The sequence below is a fragment of the Diceros bicornis genome, chromosome 23, assembly GCF_020826845.1.
Source record: "Diceros bicornis minor isolate mBicDic1 chromosome 23, mDicBic1.mat.cur, whole genome shotgun sequence".
Taxonomy (NCBI): Eukaryota; Metazoa; Chordata; class Mammalia; order Perissodactyla; family Rhinocerotidae; genus Diceros; species Diceros bicornis.
In genome coordinates, this window is record NC_080762.1 from 5219336 (window position 1) to 5234334 (window position 14999).

The 14999-nt window shown below is 39.8% G+C and overlaps 1 protein-coding gene across 1 annotated transcript; it reads left to right on the forward strand.

The window, feature by feature from the left end:
* Positions 1–298: 298 nt before the first annotated feature.
* On the forward strand, positions 299–9489 carry LOC131420648 (vascular non-inflammatory molecule 3-like). The gene is made up of 7 exons (XM_058566825.1): positions 299–557; positions 672–802; positions 4487–4679; positions 6339–6630; positions 6958–7331; positions 8025–8198; positions 8871–9489. The coding sequence occupies exons 1-7, from the start codon at positions 345–347 to the stop codon at positions 8997–8999; spliced, it is 1506 nt and encodes a 501-aa protein (XP_058422808.1). The 5' UTR covers positions 299–344; the 3' UTR covers positions 9000–9489.
* Positions 9490–14999: the final 5510 nt, after the last annotated feature.

Genomic DNA, 14999 nt, shown 5'->3' on the forward strand with positions numbered 1-14999 from the left:
GGAAATATTGGAATACCAGGAACATATATTTTATTAAAAGAACAGAGTTCAACAACCAGTGTATATGGGCTGGAGTGGACTCATCTGGTTGGCTTATTAATTCTCCTTTTAAAGTTGGGTGGACCTCTGCACAGGGTCAACAACAGTGCTGCACACTTGAGTCAATCCGATTATGTGCTTTTGGCTGTCAGTTTTCTTGCACAACATCCTTTCTCAATGCCGTGTTGTGCAATGTATTCGTGAAAAAATATAAATAGCTGGTAGCAGGCAGCGCTTCAACATAAAAGTTTCCCAGTGATACAAAATATAAGAATCTGAGTTTATCAGAGAGCACTGTTTTAGTTATGATTACATCACATTTTCCAAAATACGTGGCAGTTTTTGCCCTGTTTGTCCTGAGTGTTGGTGCGCTGGACACCTTTATTGCTGCAGTGTATGAGCATGCTGTTCTATTACCAAACAGAACAGAAACACCTGTTCCGAAAGAAGAAGCTTTGCTCCTGATGAACAAGAACATAGATGTGTTGGAGAAAGCAGTTAAACTGGCAGCCAGGCAGGTATTGCCCTTTGTATAATGGCTGGGATGTTGTAAAAGAGATTTGAAACTTGGTGAGAGTGTGTGTGTTCGGAATTTATCAGCAACTTTTTTTGCTCCCACTTATTTTGAGCAGGGTGCACATATCATTGTAACCCCAGAAGATGGAATTTATGGCTGGGTCTTCACAAGAGAGACTATTTACCCCTATCTGGAGGATATCCCACACCCGGAAGTGAACTGGATTCCATGTAGAGACCCCAGGAGGTAATGTCATTGCCCTTTGATGTTTGAACAAAAAATTTTGATATTGTAAAACACCAACAGCAAATTCATTAAGCTTGACTAGTATTCTTGCTGACAAATAATCGATCTATGGCCTCTAATGCTTCATAATGTGTACCATCTGGCATGTCTCCTGTTTGGTAAATGACTTCAGGTGTTGATGCTTGGTTGGTTGTTGTAGTTTTCTTTAATGAGTAGCGTGTGTATACACAGTTTTTAAAATAAATACGTTCATTTGGGTTTCAACAATGTGAGAAAGTTGTACTGTCTGGGACCTGTGTTCCTAAATATAAGTAAGTTGGTGCACCCAGGAACACCTGCATCCTTGGTAGGAATGGAAAAAGATGAATGAGTTTATGTTTCCCAAGAGCTTTCATATCACTATCATTTGTATACAATGTAATCAGTATGATGAGTGGAAACTGCACAGAATTTGAAGAAGGAAGTGCTATTTCTGAGACCACGTTCCACCACCTTCTAGCTGAGTGATGTGGGGCTGATAACCTAAATGCCTGATGTCTCTGTTTCTTGATCTGTGGAACAGGGATAATAAAATTTCCTTTCCTACTTCCCTTACAGAGTAGACAAGAGCGTCAAGTGAAGTAATGAACATAGAATCTGTACACTATTGTGCTGTCTCCAGTCTTAGCTGTCACTAGTACTTTTTTAACAAAAGAAGCAGAATCTGAACTTTGTTTTCTTGTCCTTTGAGAAGTTTTAGTAATTATTAATAGCTGTAGTTTAAGCATAACTTTCTTAAAGCAAATCTGTATAAAACATAAGATTGACGAAATAGATTATTTCAGGTGTATCTACTTTTTAAAATAGTTTATATATAATGCTTTTAGCAAAATCAATGCGTTAAAGGGTAATTTAATATGCTAATTTATATTTATATGCATCTGTTCAGAACTATATCTACTCCACAGAAGGAAGAACTTCTTTAATAGTTTTGTGTGTGTATGTGTGAGGAAGATTGGCCCTGAGCTCACATCTGTGCCAATCTTCCTCTATTTTATATGTGGGACGCCGCCACAGCATGGCTTGATGAGCAACGTGTAGGTCTGCACCCAGGATCTGAACCCATGAACTCTGGGCCACCAAAGTGGAGCACAGGAACTTAACCACTCACACCACTGGGCCATCCCCTCTTTAGTAATTTTGAGCATTTGAAATTAATTGTAAAGTCAAGTCTGACGTTGCAACATAGGAGCTCTACTATGTGAGTCAGGTCTCGACTAGGATTTTCAGCTCTGGAGAAATATTCTCTGAATGTTGCACAGTCTATGTTTATAGTAACCACAAAACTATGACTCAATGTCTACTTGATTACGAGGCTTTTCCTAGAGCGAGAAGGACTCATTATTTCCAGTGATTCGGGAGGCTTATGCTAAAACACATTCTATTTGCCCAGGCTGCTGTAATTGACTCTCCTAGGGGGGGCTGCCCTGAAGCCTGATCATTCATCTCTGATGCATTATTTTAAGTTGACTGTTTAAGGCGACTGATGTAACTTTAACATTATTCAAATGGCAAGCTTTCAGCTCTGTGTTATAAAAAGGAGAAATTCATATTTCCAGAAATCCTGAAAGAAATATTAAAATACCATTAACATAATGGTAATATTCGTAAAAAAAACCTGTTTCTCCCCTAGTAATATTTATTCCCTAAAGAGATAAGAGAGGGCCATGTGGTCCTCCTTCTGCATTTAGATGCCGTCATTTAGAGTACTGACACATCCCACACTTTCTTGGGCTTTCCTCGTGAGGAGCTAATAAGAAATATTAAAGTACTCTATTTAGTAGTCAAAAAAATAAAAACAAAATAAAACATATGATATTTTTAGTAATCAATATGAATGTTGACAATATTGCCCTGGTTTTCCTGAGGACAAAATTAAAGAAATAGTCTAAAACAGTGGTCATAAATTTGTCCTTTCTATTCAAAGATTAGCTCAACATCCACCGTGGAGGGGCTGAGAGACTATGGAGAGAACCCCAATGGCCTCTAAAAGCAATAAAACCATCAGTTTCCCGGGTGGTGTTCCTGTGGTGGCGGCATGCATAAGGGCCATTATTTGCATATTGAGCACTTGGTTCCAGGAACTGTACTTGCTGCACTGTGCACATTATCTTATTCAATTTACATAGCAGGTATAACTATTCCCATTGTAAGTACGAGGAAAAAACGAGGTTTAAGTGCTCATAATTGGTAATTAGCATGGGTAGAATTCAAACACAGCCATTGCCATTGAGCCGTGCTAACTGAATGGACTCTGAGTGCCTGGAGGCACCATGCTATGCTTGGAATTTCCAGTGACTGGTGAATCTACTTCCTTGACAGCAAGCTCTAGTTGCTAAAAATGTTTATATTATTTCCTGCTGAAATCTGTCCCTCTATAACTTCCTTTGGTCTTCGTACTGCATGTACGTTCACGTCTATGACTCATCTCCTTCAAATTAGAGCCTTTCAAGTATTTGAAGCCAGCTATCATTCCACCTATCTCATCACCTCAGTCCCTTCTTATTGCGAGGATAAATATCCCCAGCGTGGATGGATTTGGTAGTACTTTGAAAAGCAATTTCATAGCCTGCATTTATCTCATGGTTTCTCATGGGGGCCCTGCAAGGCACAAAGGAAGCCATTATGCTGCGCTGACAGATGAGGAAGCCGAGCCAGCACAGTGAAGTGCTTTTTAAAAATATTTCTGGCACATAATACTGCATTTGTTCTCTACAGAAGGCAATCTATGTGGGACCAACTGTTTACTGCCTCCCAGTAAGAACATGGCTTGGATTATAGAAGAGGTCCTCCCCACTAGAAGAGTCTGTTACATTTCAAGCCCTTCATTTGCCTTCCTGGGAGCCCTTTATAAGAGAAAGTGTTGCGTCTCTTCTTTCTCTTCTTCCTCCGCCATCTTTTCTGTGCTTCAGTCTCGCACTGCAATCCGAAGTCTGGCACATTAAAACAGGTTAGCTTTCATAAAGATGAAGACGACATTGCAAGTGATGTTTTTTTTTTTCCTGTGGTAACATTGGTTTACAACAGTCTATAAATTTCAAGCGTACATCATTATACTGCTATGTCTGCATAGATTACACCATGTTCACCACCCAAAGACTAATTACAACCCATCACCACACACATGTGCCTAATCACCCCTTTCACCCTCCTACCTGCCGCCTTCCCCTCTGGTACCCATAAATCCAGTCTCTGTCTCTATGTGTTTGTTTGTTGTTGTTGTTATCTTCTACTTATGAGTACGATCATCCAGTATTTGACTTTCTCCTTCTGACTTATTTCGATTAGCATAAATACCCTCAATGTCTATCCATCTTGTCATGAATGGCTGGATTTCATCGTTTCTTATGGCTGAGGAGTATTCCATTGTGTATATATACCTCATCTTCTTTATCCATTCATCCCTTGATGGGCACCTAGGTTGCTTCCAAGTCTTGGCCATTATGAATAATGCTGCAGTGAACACAGGGGTCCATGCATCTTTACACGTGCGAGTTTTCATGTTCTTTGGATATTTTAAAATCATGTCTGTTGATTCATAGTCTGGAGATGTTGTATTATAGGTAACAGGCAAATAAAGTATCACTTTGGAAGTTCAGAAATTGCTAAAATACAGTAAGTTTAAGGCAATGTCTATTGAATTAGGTTTGGCTACACCCCAGTGCAAGACAGGCTCAGCTGCCTGGCCAAGGACAACTCCATCTACGTCGTGGCAAATATTGGGGACAAGAAGCCGTGCAATGCCAGCGACCCTCAGTGTCCCCCCGACGGCCATTACCAGTACAACACTGATGTGGTGTTTGATTCTGAGGGTAGGCTGGTGGCACGCTACCATAAGGTGAGAGTCCCTTGTGCCTGAGCTAACCTTGTCTTACTTCTTTAGTTCGTTTGTGTTATGTGTGCAGATTTGTCTGTTGAACGTTGGTGAGAGAACTGTTATGAATACATTTCTTAATTGTTACATTTTAGTTGGAAAAGGGATTTAATTTACTTAGGCCTCATATAAATGTTCTGAGTTTGAATTAGGCATAAAACAGAACACGGCAGAACATTAAAGATGTGATAATAACCTCACAGAGATTTTAATATTCTCTGAGAAAAGAGAAATGCTCTGTTTCGTCCAGAGCTGGTTTTTTGCCCCAATTTGTTATCATTTTCTACTAAATTTTAGTCATTCATTCCATTAGGACTCCTTTGATTTCAATGATAGAAAACCCCAACTGAAATTGCTTTAAAAAATATGGAATTTCCTTGCTTATGTACCTGAAAAAATATAAATCAGAGAAAGGGTAGATCTAGTTTCAGATGCAGTCTGTCCCTCGGAAGCTCAAAAGATGTCATCCATCCCTCTAGCTCTCTTAGCCCCTTTTATGGCTTTTTCTCAGGCTAACTGTCCTTTTAGAAGTCACATTGCTGCTCAACACAAAGCTCACATTCTTATAGCAACAAAATCCAGAGGAAAGGTGCATTTCTCTTTCCTAGAAACGCTACAAAAGCCTTATCATTCCTGGACTCCAGTTAGGCCACCTGCCTCCCTTGAGTCACTCACCACAGGATGTAGGGTGGGCTACCACAGGAGTGGGGGGGGGGGAGTGCGGGAACCCAACCAATAGGGGAGCGCTGTTTCCAGAGCACACATCTGCACACATCAGGCCAAATACAAACCCGAGCAAAACATATGCTGTACGCCTGAGCCCAGGATAAGCGGAGTTTGGCTACTCCATTGTCTATATTAATTTAAAATCTTCTTCACTTCACTTACATAAACCTCGCAGTATCATAGAGAGACATGACAAAGCTTACTTTATTAACATGTGTTAGACTTCATACAGGCAGTGCTGTTGGCATTTAAAGAATACAGTAGAGGGGTGGCCTGGTGGCGTAGCGGTTAAGTGCGTGCTCCGCTGCAGCGGCCCAGGGTTCACAGGTTCGTATCCCGGGCACGCACTGGCGCACGGCTTCTCAAGCCTTGCTGTGGCGGCGTCCCATATAAAGTAGAGGAGGATGGGCATGGATGTTAGCCCAGGGCCAGTCTTCCTCAGCAAAAAAGAGGAGGATTGGCTTCGGATGTTAGCTCAGGGCTGATCTTCCTCACACACACACACACACCCACGCACACACACAAAACTATTAAAGAAGTTCTTTAATAAGCTATCTTCCTCACACAAAAAAAGAATACAGTGGAAAACAATCTGAAATTTGTAAGATTCAAAATTTCAACTTGTGGTTTTAAGACAGAAATATTCACCTTTTAAATATCATTTGTGGATGTGATCTCATTGGTTGATTCATTGGTTGTGGGAAAATGAAGCTTTTTGATTAATGTGGCAGTAAGAAAACTCATAGACCGTGGTGGACTGGGTATGATTTACTTCAATTTATGTGTAACGGTTTTAAATATGCATGTCAACATGCATGGGAGAAAAGACTTTTTAGGGATTGAGCACTTCTATTTGGCATTTTACTAATTTTCTCCTTCTTTGCTTTTTGTTAACAGTACAATCTTTTTGCACCTGAAATTCAATTTGATTTCCCCAAGGATTTAGAACTCGTGACTTTTGACACTCCCTTTGGGAAGTTTGGCATTTTCACTTGCTTTGACATTTTTTCTCATGATCCGGCTGTGCTGGTGGTGGACGAGTTTCAAGTGGACAGCGTTCTCTACCCCACAGCGTGGTACAACACGCTGCCCCTCCTCTCGGCGGTTTCCTTCCATTCGGCATGGGCCAGAGCCATGAGGGTCAACCTGCTCGCTGCCAACACCCACAACACCAGCATGCACATGACAGGTAATGCCCACCTGTCACGCACCATGGGGCAGAACCGCTTAGGAAGTCTTCATTGATTTTCAAGCCATGTTTTTCTTTAGTGCTTCTTTTATTAACTCTAATGCCACAAAATTAATAATAGCATGGGTGTCTATACCAAGATTATGTAAGGAACATTATCCCTGTCAAATTGGAACTCATGCCAATGGAACAGTGATCTCCTTACCTACCTTGAAAATGCTTAGGCTTTCATAATTTTATATTTAATTTCTCATAGAAATGATTCTATTAGTTGACAATCTTGCAAAATTTGAAACCAATATTTGTGTTTCTTGATGTCGCCTGTAGGGAGCGGAATCTACGCCCCAGAAGCAGTCAAGGTGTACCACTATGACATGGAAACAGAGAGCGGCCAGCTGATGCTCTCAGAATTGAAGTCCCGGCCTCGGAGCGAGCCCACCTACCCTGCAGCTGTCAACTGGGCTGCTTATGCCAGGGGCGTCAAGCCATTCCCGTCGGAGCAGTCGGACTTTCCAGGGATGATTTACTTTGATGAGTTTACCTTCACTGAGCTTAAGAGAAACACAGGAAATTACACAGTTTGCCAGAAAGACCTGTGTTGTCACTTAACTTACAAGATGTCTGAAAAGCGAACAGATGAGGTGTACGCCCTGGGTGCTTTTGACGGACTGCACACAGTAGAAGGTCAATGTTACTTACAGGTAGAAAGGCTCACATATGTTAGAATGGCTTTCTACTAGTTTTTCTTCTAGGTCATCATTGTCTTTAAAAATTGTGCTGGGTTCAGTTAATTGGAATGATGTTACATTTATCACTGAATTTCCCCCCCAGAACCCTCTATTTGTTCTGTCTTAGCAAGAACAGAATTAGATTTCTTGGCTGCAAAGTAAAAGCGTAAGGTAGATTGATTGGTTCTCAGCAGACCTGGTTCAAGGTTAAAAAGCTGCAGCTTCCATGCATTCTCCTTTTCTGTTAGTTACTTTGGAGCAACGTTTTTCAAACTGTCTTCAACGAGGGTCCAGAGCAAGAAGTCCACTTCATATCATGACCCAGTGCAGTCAAGCTGTGTGACTGAGTTACAAGATACACTTAACTGAAGCAAACATTTTATGAAATAATTCAAATTAGAGTTAGAAATAGCTATCATTATGTGCAATGCACTCTAATCTTTAAAATTCTAGTCTATTCCATCTTGCTTTGTTGGAAAAACAAAGAGCTAATCCTGGCTCTTCGAACTAATTTTAGGATTCACAAATAGGTTGTGATCTGCAATTTGAAAAACTCTGCTTAAGAGGCAACTTAACAAATATTCCTCTATTCCTTGAAATTACGTTTTTCAGCTGAGAAAATATTTCCAAGATTTCTGACCACTTCTCTTTTCTTTTCCTCCATAGATATGCACATTACTGAAGTGTCAAACCACTGACCTTAGAACTTGTGGGGAGCCTGTGGGGTCAGCTTTTACCAGGTTTGGAGAATTCTCCCTCAGCGGCACATTTGGAACGAGTTACGTTTTCCCACAGCTCATTCTAAGTGGGAGTCAGCTTGCCCCTGAAAGACATTATGAGGTAGGATGTTTTCAGGAGGATAAATTTCTTTGAACAGATGGGATAGACTGGCGTAATGAAAATCTTTAAATAACGAGACGGTATTGCAATATTGTGGTTTGCATTATACAAGCAACACTTTGAAGACATGTGGAAGCTATGATATGGAAGACAAGTTGTGGTTCTAGACTATCTTTAGGCTGTGCTGGAGAATCTGGGCTTCATTTTTCTGAATAAATGTTATTTTGAGATCCAAGGCAACTATGAGGTTACAGAGAAATTAAAGTAAAAATATTGATTGTGGATGACGGCTGGCAAGTTTTTGCATGGTGTAGAAGGTCCAGGTTAAATACATTAAATAACGCATCTACAACGCAGTTCATGGGTGCGTTACTTTGAGAAGTTGTAATATGACAGTAGTAATTAATATGTTGTACAGTATTTCATGAGTTAAAGGCACTCTTTTTTGTATACTGTCTTACTTATCTCCCTGCGCAATAGATTTATTTGCTGCACTTTCACCCAAAGTTCCTCTGCTTTAGCCCTTTAGATCTGAAACATGGGTCTTCTGACACCAAATCCTGTGTGTTTTTGACTGTTTTATGCTGCTTTTAGAGTGATGTTGTCAGAGAAGGCCTCTGGGCTGGAAAGCAGGCTCTACATTGGAGTTCATTCTTTGCTTTCTTCGATCAGGTTTCACGGGACGGACGTCTGAGAAGCCGAGACGGAGTGCCTTTGCCTGTCTTAGTGATGGCCCTGTACGGGAGAGTGTTTGAGAAGGACCCTCCACGCTTAGGGCAGGGCCCTGGGAAACTGCAATGATCCCCTTCACTGGCACCCTTTCAGGGTTAGTCTGGCAAAGAGAGGGAGGAAAAAACGAGAGTCCTTAATGTCTGTTTAGAAAGATGTCATAAATTTGCTGAAACAACAAACAAACTTAAGAAGATTTAAAAAGCGATGGATGTGTGTGCCCAACTTTACATTTTACATATTTGATAGAGCACGAACTCATTTACGGGAGCTGCATTCATCTTCCATGTGGGTGCATTTAAGTGTGTGTAAGTACGTATATGGATAGTGTACCATATATTTCAATGGAAGGGGGGCCTAGAAAAATCTTTTTGTGGTAACTGCTCTAATGTATGCAAATGTTGGTTTCTATCATTTGTAAACACCCAGGGCAAACTTTGAATATGCATAGGGTATTTAATTCTGATCAATTAAGATACAGGAAGTGAAAACACAGGGGTATCTTTAAAAGTAATCATGAATACATTTTTAACTAATTAAAAATTGTTCCATTATCTCTTTATTCTACTCTTATGGTCTATTTGTATGGAAATTAGATACTTGGAATGGAAATAAAAAGAAATAAATTATCTCCTTCAGGCCACACCCTGTTTCCTTCTGAAACTATTCTATCCTAAAATCCACCCAATCCCGGTGCAGCCCCCTCAATACTCAGGGATTTGTTGCAGCCTGTGCTGGACTAGGAGCTTCCTTAGACAGGGCCACCTGTCACCTTGCTCCCAGTTACCTGAGCCTTGGTGCCCTGAGTCCTTTTCCTGGCAAGTCACTGATTAACTCTGGGAAGAGATACACATGAAAGCAGGACATGTGGGAGCAGATAAGGATCACTCTGAGTTTGGGGACACTTTTTTCTCCACAAAAAGTATGACAATTGCTTTCCTTAACTTTTCCCAGGTGTTCATTTCCACTCAATTTAATTCAATCCAGTTCCAGGAAGCCAGAGACACTCTGGGCAGTAGAAAATGCCCTTGGTCTCTATGCTCCCATCACTCCTGGATTCTCTCTCCAGGGCCATGACACTGGGATCCTAGGATTGTACCTGTGTCCTGGACTCCTCTGTTTGTGAGGGACATGGGTGTCTTACACCTCATGGCCTCGTGTTGGTTCTTTCTAGCCTTCCTTGCTCTCTCTCCTAGAGAGTTGTCTGGAGGTGGCATTAGTACCTGGCAGCCCCAGCTTCCTCAGCATGCCTCACCCCATGCATCTTATGTAAGCTGACCTCTGCCCCTCTCTGGTACAGGGAGCTGCAGAATCGCTGAATCCCGTGGGAGTTCTCAGCTCTTACTCACCATGACTTAACAGCCAAGCTGCACCTCTGACGGTTGTTTTGCTCCTTATCTTTTAATACCCCTCATTTTTTATTTCTTTAACTTCTTTTTTCTCTCCCCCCACCTCTCATTTTATTTGTCATGACTTATAAATGAGGTATTCTGCTAGACTCAGTCTTCACAGCTGTGTCTTCCTCATCTAAATTCTTTCTTTGGAGAGTGAAGCCACTCTTCTGGCTTCACCTGGTATTTCTGAGGCAGCAGAGCACAATTTACGGGTGAGCAAAAGTTTTTTTTCATGAGAGCCAGTTCAAGCCACATAACAGTGATTAGGGTCTACATTAAAGAAAAATGAAAGTTTTATTAAGTCCTATGGCATAAATATATATTCTTACAGTGTAAAAACTATATCAATCAGGTTAATGTCAATAAGAAAATTGTCACAGTGTTCTAGCCATTAAATATTAATATCTAGGCATATATTTTTAGTGGTAGAACGAAGGCAGATTTCTAATCTTTTATCATACTGTTAAAAAACAAAATTCAACTTAGCGAATTGTAGAGATTTGATTGGTTTTATCCAATGACTCATGAATGGGGCAGCATCCCATCCAGCAGATGGAAAGGAGCTCTGAGGAGCTGTACAAAATGGAAGATTTTATAGGCAGAGGGGAGCAGGGCAAGGAGGTTATTCTAGCAAAGAATGGATTGTTTCAGGCCAGGTCACCTTCCTTTAGGAGATGGCAGGGGTCTTTCAGATGGATCACCTCACTAGTGCTGACTAGGTAATTCCAGATCGACTCATTCAAGTTTACTCTCCTGGGAGAGGCTGAAACTGCAATTAGGGAGGTATTAAGTCTTGGTTTGCTGATGTGGAGCTAACACAAGTGACTCCAATTTGGGCCTGTTTTTCCTTTTTTTTTTTTTATTTGTAACTCACAGATGACTTTTGATCAGACTCGCAGCCTAACTGAGAGATGTGATCAAAATTGAAGGCATTGGAGCCACTCAACTACCGCTCTGTAGTTCTCGCAGCTTTTGCTGATCTTCTGTGTGCCATTCACAGGTCACGACTTCAGACACATTTTTTAAGTTAGTCATTCTCTTTGTTCCCTTTCTGATGTTCCAGTCTTAGGAACAAGGGTCATTTGCTTGGTTAGCAGCTGAGGGCATACATTTAAACCTTTTGAGAGAATACAGCACACCAGGGAGATTACTATGATTATTATAAGCAGGATACCTCCTAATGTTTGGAGTGCACTTTGGACCCATGGTCCCCAAGACCCAAACCAGTCAAAATCAAATAAATCAAAGAGAGACCCCACTGAAGAAGTCACTTTCTTAAGCCAAGTGGCTTGTTCAGTGAGCTTATGTAGCTGAGTTTTAACTTCCCCAGAAGTGTTAATCCAGGCGCAGGAAGTGGTGTTGGCCACAGCACAGACATCTCCTTGCTCAGCTAAAGGATAACCAAGGGCTATCCTATTATCAAGAACAACTTTGGCCAGAGAGTCTAAGAATTTTTGTTGGGTAGCTATTGCTTTAGCAGCAGATTCTGCAATATCTTCAAGAGTTAGGGAGAGGTTCCTGATCATAGCTTCATCTGTACTCACTCCTAACTAGGGAAGTAGGGATCCACCAAAGGAAGTGAATCCTGAATCCTGAAAACCTCCTGGTGGGTCCTTTCTAATTCTATGATATAAATTCAGGGGTGTTGACCAGTGAGGTATCTCAGTCTGTCTGTGGACATTTAAGGGCACAGTCAGGTAACCTAAGAGGCATCGCCTGGTTATGCGCCAGTCATCTAGGCATTCGTAGGCTCAAGGAGAATGATAACCACCACAGACAAAGATAATCCTGTTGGGGCACAAACCATTCTTGCTAAAGTGGCACTGTTAATGGACAGATCAAAGTTTTTGATGACAAATCCAGTAGTCTGAAAAGTTACCACCCTTAGCAATGGCCTTGGAGATACAGGTGATGGCATTAATCTTTCCAGACCAATGCCAGAGTAAAGGAAAGAAAGAGAAGAAGAGAGGTTTTCATGTTTAGTTAAAATATGAAGTCTTTTGATCCAGCGTCTTGCACGGAAGCAGGCTACATTGATGTCAGCTACTTCTCTTCCTTGTCGATTTTATTCAGAGATCTCCAACATTTGCACAGGACCAGATGTCAAGTGGAGACTGCTTTAATTGGGAGATATAGACACAAGGTTCAAATCCCTAAAATTTGGCTGCCATCTGGGCAGTGTGGAGAACCTGGTATAGTACCTTCTAAGGGGATTCAAGGGTAGTATTTTTTCTTAGTGATTCTGATCAGAAGGGTGGGAGAAAATTAGTCTTTGTTCTTAGTGATTCCCATCAGAAGGGTGGGAGAAAATTGGAAATGTTAGTTTGGAGAATTGTAGCTAGACATTTGAGGAAAGTAGAAGAATTTAAGATCCAGTCTAGTTTACAGTTATATAGCAAAACCTCAAAGACAAATAACAGGACTAGAATCTAATATCCACAAAGGTGCAAACACAATTTTTCTCTCTACAATCACCCTCATAAAACTAACTTGTTTGCATTAAACTTGGCCTGATTATTTATATAAGTACAGCAAGAATAGTGATTGACCATATAAGCTCTTTTTAAGATTGCTTTGCTGGAACCTTGTAAGCAAGGTACCAGGCCAATTTTTTTCAAAGGGCTTTATTGGCTCCATAAAGTCAAAATTTTTTAAAGCTGTCTGGTCATATCTGAGTCTATGCACATCTCTCTCAAATATCAGATTTCAGTCAAAGTCTTGGTAATATAACCAATGTTTCCAGCTGTGTCCTGTTATAAGAAGAACAGATTCTTATTGCGTTATGAAATAATTAACTATATTGCTATGAAAAGAATACTCAAAAGAGTTTTTGAATTCTAGAGAGATCAGATAGGAAGCAAAAGTAAATGTTTCATCTTTGTTTACAAAGGTATACTTTACCAAATTTATGTAAGTTATAGGTAGCTTAAGAGAAAAGATTTCCTTAAATCTGGAAAAACAAAACATTAAGGAACCAGCAATATTTCAAAAACAAGTCATAAAAAATTATAATCATCCTCCTCAGTTCATTTATTCTCATGTAATTAATACTTGTTCTGCTTGAATCCAGTTTTTCCATTAGTTCTGGAAATTCTTACCCAGTTTAGTTTTATGATCTAAAGTTATTAGAAACCTGTACTTGTCAAAGTCCTTTTCGTGAATCTCCTTGTAGATAAAGTAATTTTGCAGGAACACTTTTACAAGAGCATCTGAGTAAAATAATGACTATAAATGACCAAAGACTTAAAAATGGCTATGGTTCAAGATCTGATGAGAGTTCTTTACAATGAAAACGATGAGAAAATTTGATTGTTTCTGATACACAATATTTTAACACAACTGGAGTTATTACTGATAACATTATACCAGACATATCAGATTTCCAGTAATTTAATATAATTTCTGGAACACTTATAACATCTACCCGTACAAATACAACATAAAAAAGGCTGAGCAGGCTGGCCCCGTGGTGTAGTGGTTAAGTTCGGTGCACTCTGCTTTGACAGCCTGGGTTCACAGGTTTGGATCCCGGGCTTGGACCTACACCACTCATCAGCTCTGCTGATGTGACCACCCACGTACCAAAAATAGAGGGAGATTGGCACAGATGTTAGTTCAGGGTGAATCTTCCTCACACACACACACACACACACACATATACACACACACACACACACAAAAGGCTTAATATTACTTCTTATTTGACAATGCTTCCCATGTAGTTTAATATATCAGATAAGCCTAATTAATTTAACATCTCTCTTTTTATGAGGAGAGAGAACAAATCTATTGAGATGTTTCACAGGCACTCTGGAAAATCCCAAAGTTAATTTGAGCTCAAAAAGACTTAAATTTAGAATTTGATTTGGGGGAGTTTATTAAAACATAAGATCTTTTCTTTCTAGGCAAATTACTTAAAAAGTAAAGAACATTTCACGATTTGTTATCAAAAGTAGTCCACAAGTCCAAGAAAATTTTGTCCTTTTAATAGAGAGAAAGCCAATTCTAATTTTGCCCCAGTGTACTTTTGATATTAAACTCTTTTTTTTTACTTAAATATCTTCATTCTAGTCGTAGCCATCTTGACCACATGTAAAATTCTTTTCCCAAGATTCTTTTTCCACAAACCTTCTACAATTTCATCCTATGTTTTTCCTCTTTCCCATTTTGAAATAACCAGTCAACAAAAATGCATTTCCATTCCTTACACATTCTTTACTTAAAGCACACATCTTACTTTCCTTGCATGTAGAAATGTTTCCCTTATTATTTTTAGTAAATTTAGTTACATGTATTAGAATTCTTTATCCTTAAAAACCTTAATTTCTAGTGAAAATAAAGAAGTAGACAATTGTGAACTGTCTTTCACATTAGCATTCTGTGGCTTGGCAAATTTATAAATACATTTTATAATTTCTAGAAACATGCTTTCTCATAGTAATATTTTTTCAGTGTGGCACAAAACATGTTTACTAATAGACCCAAATATCTTTAGCTCCTCTATAAAAGGAAGCCAAAAGTGGAAAAACCTGTGTTCAGTAATTAAGGTTTCAGTATGTTATCTTATTTGGAAATGATCTAAATGTTTAATGACTATCCATAATTTAGTTTAAGTTAGCAAAAGCTTAAGGTTTAAGTTATCAAAAGGATTTGGGGAAACTCATAAGTACAAGATAAA